Here is a 7197-nt window from a genome sequence, read left to right on the forward strand (position 1 = left end):
TCACCATGTGTAGATGAAGTCAGTGCAGAACTGCACTCATGACATAATGTGAGACAAGAACTCCAACAATGTTAGCAATGATAATGTCTGCAATTTCTGATATGTTGCCTGGATCTGAGCAGTATGCATGCTCCTCATTAATAGTCCGCGCACCTTGATGTAATGGCTGATCTTTAAAAAGCAGTCTTCGTGCTATTGTAGCATTCATTATGCTTTTACACGATGGCATCACAAATGAACTGGCGCACAAAACGTTGATGTGGTCTAGCGGAAGGCAGTTTCCACTAGTCACATATTGCACTTCGTTTTGAACAAGAAGACGCTTAAGTGCAGCAGTGAAACTCATGCTGTAGGATTATCATTACAGCGGCCAAATGATCGAATTGCCAGAAAAAAAAAGACAACTCGAGGTGGTCCTGACTTAATTTTGATGTTGGAAGATATGCCAGCAGCTGCTTATCATGAATTAGATGGCTGTAAAGTGATGTGACACTCTGCATACAAACTAAGAAACCAATGAAGCCAGTTTTCCGGTTTGTTTGTGTCAGCAGTGTTCTAAGTGTACACTCTCTTGGTGAGGAAAATTATTGTTTGGCTTCTTGCAAATATGAAGTCACTAAATCTACATTTGAAGGGCACAGTGGCTTTTCCCACACTTTCTGCTTAAAACTGTACGAGTTTAGAATGTCGAAAGCCTTATTTACATATCTCATACATCATGAGGCGTCTATGTCGTGAACATAGATGTGATCGATGTGAACATAGATCGGATGTGATCGCGAACCGGTGACGGCTGGCAGTGCGTAGCCGCGCCACGATGCTGTTGTGTCGGGCCGTGTACATGGCGCTGCTTGCCATGCAGTGACAGAGAAAGTGGGGCAGAGACTCCTTTTCATACCCACATACTGTGCAGCGCTGGTCCCGTCCGGTCATCCATGGGCTGGCTCCATTTAGGGGTAGCACATTGAGCCTGGCCTTGTGTATAAACCGCCAGTCGGCAAACCGGGTGAAGGACCCGGTATGCATAAAATGAGAACTGGCGGGGTCGGCGGCCACGCACTCCATTACTTTGCCCTGGTTCGGTTTGCAGTGGAGAGCGTCGTCCCTGGTCGCTGATTGAATGGCGCGCAGCGTCCGGATAACCTTCCTGCGGTGGGAGGAAGTGAGGGTTTTGTCGCCGCAGGTTATCCGGACGCCCTCACGGTCCAGCTGCCACAGTACATCCAGGCGGCGAGACGCCTTACGCGCCTCTGTCCAAGCCGATCGAAGCTGCGAAGCTGGCGCGCGGAAGTCGCCTTCCGTGGACCCGCTGAGGTAGTCTTCTACGTCCCTTTGCTCCGCCGGCCGGCGTAGACGCTTAGAGACAACCACGAACAGGCCGTGCGATGCCATATCTCGAACCTCAAAGTCGGCAGACGTAAGAAGCTTGAAGGCGTTGTCCACCCGGCAGAGGTCACTGAGCTCGGCAGCGAGTGGAATGGCTGCAGCTCCAGACCGTGGACTTCCGTAAAGGTTCTCGTTGGAGGCATTGGATGGGAGGTAAAGCGTCCGCTTTAATAGTGGACGGAGTGCATCATCCAGCCGTTGCCAATCGTCCTTGCCTAGGGTGCCGCACCTCATCATGAAGTTGAAGCCGGGGTAGACGAAGGTCCGGATTGCGTCATGGCGCTGCCAGGGGGCCAGCAGAGATGATAGAAGTGCTGTGCCTCGCTGGATGGCATGGTCGATGATGTTGATATCGTCCGCCAGTACCCGGAAACCCACAGGTCGACCCAGGAACTTCTGGGAGTCGAAGTCTGCCATGGCAGGGATGGCAGCACCCGCGTCCTTGAATATTGAAGGCCTCGTCCCAACCGGATGCGCCCCGCTCAGATGGAGTGAACGGCATTTGTTGGGGTTGAGGGCAAGTCCGCTCTCGGAGGCCAGAGCTTCAATTTGGTCGATACGGGCTTGCAACATCCCAGGACTGGTCGCCAAGGAGGTTAAATCGTCAGCGCATGCTAGGATGTTATGCTGACGATCCCCCCCCCCGTATAGCCCGAATGATGGGATCAACGACGATATTGAAAAGAAGCCCGCTCAATGGACATCCTTGACGGATCCCGGCCAAGACGGGAATAGGTGCCGTGATACCGTCAGCCGCGACGATCCTTGTACTGTTGGACAAGTCGGCCACGAGTTCGATGAAGCGATCACGTGCTCCGGTTTCTCGAAGGGCATCCAACAACGCCTGATGGGGCACGGACCCGTAGGCGTTAGAGAAATCTAGGAATGCGACGCAGATGTTTTCGTGGCCGTCACGGGCTTCGTCAAGACGATCCTGGATGACGTAATTGTGTTCAAAGACGCCGTCATGCGGAAGAAATCCCTTCTGGCAGTGGGAGAGGACGTAATGCTCCTTCAGCCAGTCTTGCAGACGTCCCGCAAGGCATTTAGCATACAGCTTTGCAGCCGTATTGCCTAGCGCGATAGGGCGCCAGTTGCGGGGATCGGTCACGTCGCCCTTCTTAAAGAGGAGGATGGTGCGGGAGGTCCTCCAGCTGTCAGGTGCGTGATGATGGCGGAGACACACATTGAAAAATGCTGAGAGGAACCTCCCTTCAGGGTCTACCGACTTCCAATGCTGGTAAGTGAGCCGGTCTTCCCCAGGCGCGGTGTTTTCTGAGCGCTTGAGCCGCCAAGCGACCTCCTCAGCCGTGAAAGGGTCAAGGTTGACCTCATCTGCTGCCGGGGTTCGGGCGAGCAGAATGGAGGAGTTAGCGGATCGCTGGGCCCAGGTGGTCGTGAAATGGGCCTCCAGGATAGCAAGCAGGATGGGGCATAGCTGGGAAGGACCTTCGAAGATAAGACGGATGGCCCGTCTGTGGTTGCGCCTATACAACCGCTGTATGTCCCGCGCATTGTGGGGATTGATTGGTCACCAGTGGTTGGGGGCAGCTTGAACGCGGTAGTAACAACGCCCCATATCTCCATGGCCCTCTCCCAACCCTCAGGGGTAGGGGGCTCTCTGGCCAGGGCTCGTAGGGCGGAGGCGTGGTGCCGCAGCAGGTAGGTGGTGTCAAGGGAGGGTCGGTCAGCAGCTGTGGCCCCACTGTCACGAGGAGCCGTGACATCAGGTTGAGTAGAACCCGGTGTAGCAGTGGGGGGTGACAGCGAGGTATCTGCTGACGGCGGTGTAATCAGTGCAGGAGACTGAAGTTCCGGGATGGAGATCCGGCTGTGCGACCGGGTTAGAGGCCGAGGGGTCGGCTCCTGCTGCAGATGGAGTAGCAGGCACTCGTCGAGAAGCAGCACGATTCCGGGCATCCTGCTTGGTGTGCCATTGGGTGTTGTTCGTGAGGCCTCGGGCAGAAGGCAATGAGGCCTCACGAACCACACGAACAATTTAATCGTAACTGCGTCACGATTACATTGTTCGTGACGCAGTTATCACTTCACTTACTACCAACTTCTTGAATAGACGGAGGTAGGATATACATAGCTCTCTGGCTGAAGAATCCAGCAGCTTAGAAACTTTATGGGCTCTGCATTCTGCAAAAGCATCTACAACTAATTTGCTAAACAGCTGGGCTGCCAGCGACACAATTATTTGCTGGGTTTTCCAATTTATGTGTGGCTGCCTCAGCTTATGGATCATGTAGCCCAAAGATGGGTTCTTTTGTGCCTGGATGGAGGAGAGAAGTTGCTAGCTCGGGCGGTTTCAGTTTGCTGCCTAGGTTACGCAGCATGGAAAGATTTGCAGCAGCTCCATCGCAAGCCAAGCTGACTTCATGTGCACCTTTATCATGTACAATATGAGCTGCTTGCAATACTATATTGGACCGTTGCTCCCCGCAAATTCCATAAATAAGAAAGTATGCGATTAGAAACTTCCACCGACCATTAACTGTCACCAACAAGACCACAAAGGCATCTTTCGCAACTGGGACGCTATCGTCATTGGTGTCTCTTCCCATGTTAACATAGCCATGGAACCTGTTGCCATTCCATTCTACCTGTCTTGGGATCGCCATCTCATCAACTACCAATGAGCAAAGTTTAGGGTGGCCAGCCTGTGGATTTTCCTGCACTTTGTCCTAGAGCTGAGAACACCTCCTTAGAAAACCCAGGGGCCCCATTAACACGCTGGTACTATTTTGACAATGTCTTAGGGTGAGGCAAGCCCAGATTTTTCAATGCCTCTCTCTTCACAACAAAAAAAGGTGGTTTTCTAAAAGGTCTTGAATTACATATTTAAGGCTGGCGACCTTGCGCTTCAGGCGACGTTGAGATTGCTGCAGATGTTTAATCTTATTCTTGCTTGCACTGGTGATGGTGGTGTACCAGTCCACTTCCTGACGTAGAAGAGCTTTCTCTGGAGTGTCGTGTGAAGGTGAATGCTGCAAAGTGCAGCGCCATAAGATGAAACCTTCCAGCAGCTTGTGTGTTAGGTAACACCAACACTTCATCACTGATTGGTGTCAACAGAGCAGGATGTTAGTTTTGAAACTGCAGCGGCATTTGTTGTATGTATACTGTGTGTCCAAATAGTGATTGTTTAATGAAAGAAGAGATCAAAAAGTTTGAAGTTTTACTTCCACCGGTGCAGTTGCACTACAGGAGATGGTGAAAATGTCCGCCACCACCTTGAAGACATGTCTGCTCACAAAGCTGCTGCCTACTGTTTAAGTCGTCAGTGGAAGTTTGCTAGAGCTATCTGTCCAATATGCTGGGTAATCGGCAGCTCTTGCAGTATATTGTCACGTGGTGGTGACGTTGAAGAACACAGTGGCAATACCGTGAAAGACAAAACTAACTTTTATTGGGGTGAACCTGTGCCCACAAAAACAGGCTACACTTATAGCACAACGATAGCGGCGAATACGGTCGGCGATCGTCGAAAATCTGATCAGCAGGTCAAGCGCGTCGGCTTTTATAGATCAGTCGTCGAATGTTTCAGAGTAACCGCTGGGACCCGCGTGTCTTCCACAAAATTCTACACTATTCGCGTCGCACATACATGCAATCAGATAACGCAAGTTGCAGGGAAAGACAGCGGATGGAACCATCGATAACATTCCAGAAACTTCTTTTACATGCAGGCGCGTCCTGCGCTTTGCGATAAAATTTGTTAGGTGGTGAGATGTGGTCGCCTGTGTCACGTGTCATTACCCCCCCTCTTAAAAAGCATCGTCCCGATGCTACAAATATAAGAGAGCGAAACACAAAAGGACACTTATTAAACAAAAGTGACAAAACAACGAAAAGAAACAAAGTCCAAAGGTCTGTTACGCGAAGTCGTAAAGTTCATTAACGCTGGTAGTACGGCTTGAGTCGCACAACGGGGACTATTTCAGGTCTTGAGCGGCCCCGCTGTGATAGCGAAATGCCGTCTGGCACGACCTCGTAGTCCAGTGCGCCAATACGTTGGATGATCGTGTACGGTCCGAAATAGCGACGCAAAAGCTTCTGGCTCAGACCTCGTCGGCGTATATTGGTCCAAACCCAAACACGGTCACCGGGCTGGTACTCGACCAAACGTCGTCGGAGGTTGTAGTGTTGGCTGTCGGTACGCCGCTTGTTCTTGATCCGTAGGCGGGTGAGCTGTCCGGCTTCTTCGGCACGCTGAAGATAGGTCGCGACGTCAAGATTCTCCTCGTCAGTGACGTGCGGCAGCATGGCGTCGAGCGTCGTCGTCGGGTTCCTGCTGTAGACCAGCATGAACGGCGTGATCTGTGTTGTTTCTTGCACCACCGTGTTGTAAGCAAAGGTTACGTACGGCAGGACCGCGTCCCACCTCTTGTGCTCGACGTCGACGTACATTGTTAGCATGTCGGCGAGGGTCTTGTTCAGGCGCTCCGTGAGACCATTCGTCTGCGGGTGGTAGGCAGGTGTCCTCCTATGGCTTGTATGGCTGTACTGCAGTATGGCTTGGGTGAGCTCTGCAGTAAAAGCCGTTCCTCTGTCAGTGATGAGGAATTCTGGGGCACCCTGTCGCAGCAGTATGTTATTGACGAAAAATTTCGCCACTTCTGCTGCGCTGCCTTTCGGTAGAGCTTTAGTTTCAGCGAAGCAGGTGAGATAGCCCGTCGCCACGACGATCCACTTATTTCCGGATGTTGACGCCGGAAACGGTCCAAACAAATCCATCCCGATCTGCTGAAATGATCGGCAAGGAGGTTTGATCGGCTGTAGTAATCCTGCTGGCCTCGTCGGTGGTGTCTTGCGTCGCTGGCTGTCTCGGCATGTCTTGACGTAACGGGCGACGTCGCCGGTCAGACACGGCTAGTAATACCTTTCCTGTATCCTCGACAGCGTTCGGGAGAATCCGAGGTGCCCAGCGGTTGGATCGTCATGTAGGGCGTACAGTACTTCTGGACGCAGCGCTGACGGAACAAGAAGGTAGCTGGCGCGGACTGGTGAGTTCTTCTTTGCGAGCAGGTTCTTTTGTAATGTGAACGAAGATAAGCCGCGCTTAAATGCCCTAGGTACTACGTCGGTGTTCCCTTCCAACTACTCGTCGAGGCCTTTTAGCTCCGGGTCTGCTCGTTGCTGTTTAGTTAAGTCTTCTGCGCTTCTTATTCCAAGGAAGGCGTCGTCATCCTCGTCGTCTTCCGGCGGGAAACCGATGGGGGCCCGTATTGGCAGTCGGCGTCTGAGTGTTTTCGTCCGGACTTGTAGATTACCGTGACGTCATATTCTTGCAGTCTGATTCTCCACCTCGCCAGCCGTCCTGAAGGCTCCTTTAAGTTAGCTAGCCAACACAACGCGTGATGGTCGCTCATGACTTTGAATGGCCTGCCATATAGGCAAGGGCGGAATTTTGCTGTGGCCCAAATGATGGCGAGGTACTCCTTTTCAGTCGTAGAATAATTGCCTTCCGCTTTTGACAGCGACAGGCTGGCATAAGATATCACCCGTTCATGTCCGTCTTTCTTCTGGACTAGGACGGCACCGAGGCCTAGGCTACTGGCGTCAGTGTGGATTTCGGTATGGGCATCTTCGTCGAAATGTGCAAGTACCGGCGGTGACTGCATGCGTCGTTTTAGTTCTTAGATGCGTCGGCCTACGGCGTTTGCCATTTGAACTGGACATCAGATTTGGTTAGATGCGTTAGCGGCTCAGCGATGCGTGACAAGTCCTTGACAAAGCTCCTGTAGTAGGCACACATGCCAAGGAATCCACACACTGCCTTCTTGTCGATGGGCCACAGGAACT

The 7197-nt window shown here is 52.2% G+C and overlaps 1 protein-coding gene across 1 annotated transcript; it reads right to left on the reverse strand.

The window, feature by feature from the left end:
- On the reverse strand, positions 1-3306 carry LOC140213424 (uncharacterized). Its single transcript, XM_072284644.1, has 4 exons — positions 2922-3306; positions 2134-2835; positions 907-1928; positions 1-30 (listed from the first exon to the last, which is right to left on the reverse strand). Exons 1-4 carry the CDS (start codon positions 3304-3306, stop codon positions 1-3), a joined length of 2139 nt encoding a protein of 712 aa, XP_072140745.1.
- Between the last annotated feature and the right edge of the window lie 3891 nt (positions 3307-7197).

This window comes from Dermacentor andersoni, chromosome 10 (assembly GCF_023375885.2).
Source record: "Dermacentor andersoni chromosome 10, qqDerAnde1_hic_scaffold, whole genome shotgun sequence".
In the NCBI taxonomy this organism is placed as follows: domain Eukaryota; kingdom Metazoa; phylum Arthropoda; class Arachnida; order Ixodida; family Ixodidae; genus Dermacentor; species Dermacentor andersoni.

Excerpts from the sequence above, each read along its gene's own strand:
- LOC140213424 (XM_072284644.1), bottom strand. The coding sequence starts at position 3,306 with ATGCCCGGAATCGTGCTGCTTCTCGACGAGTGCCTGCTACTCCATCTG. Across the intron at positions 2,836-2,921 it reads CAAGCTGCCCCCAACCACTG|GTCCTTCCCAGCTATGCCCC; the intron begins GTGACCAATCAA and ends TTATCTTCGAAG. Across the intron at positions 1,929-2,133 it reads AAGGATCGTCGCGGCTGACG|CTCTGGCCTCCGAGAGCGGA; the intron begins GTATCACGGCAC and ends ACCAAATTGAAG.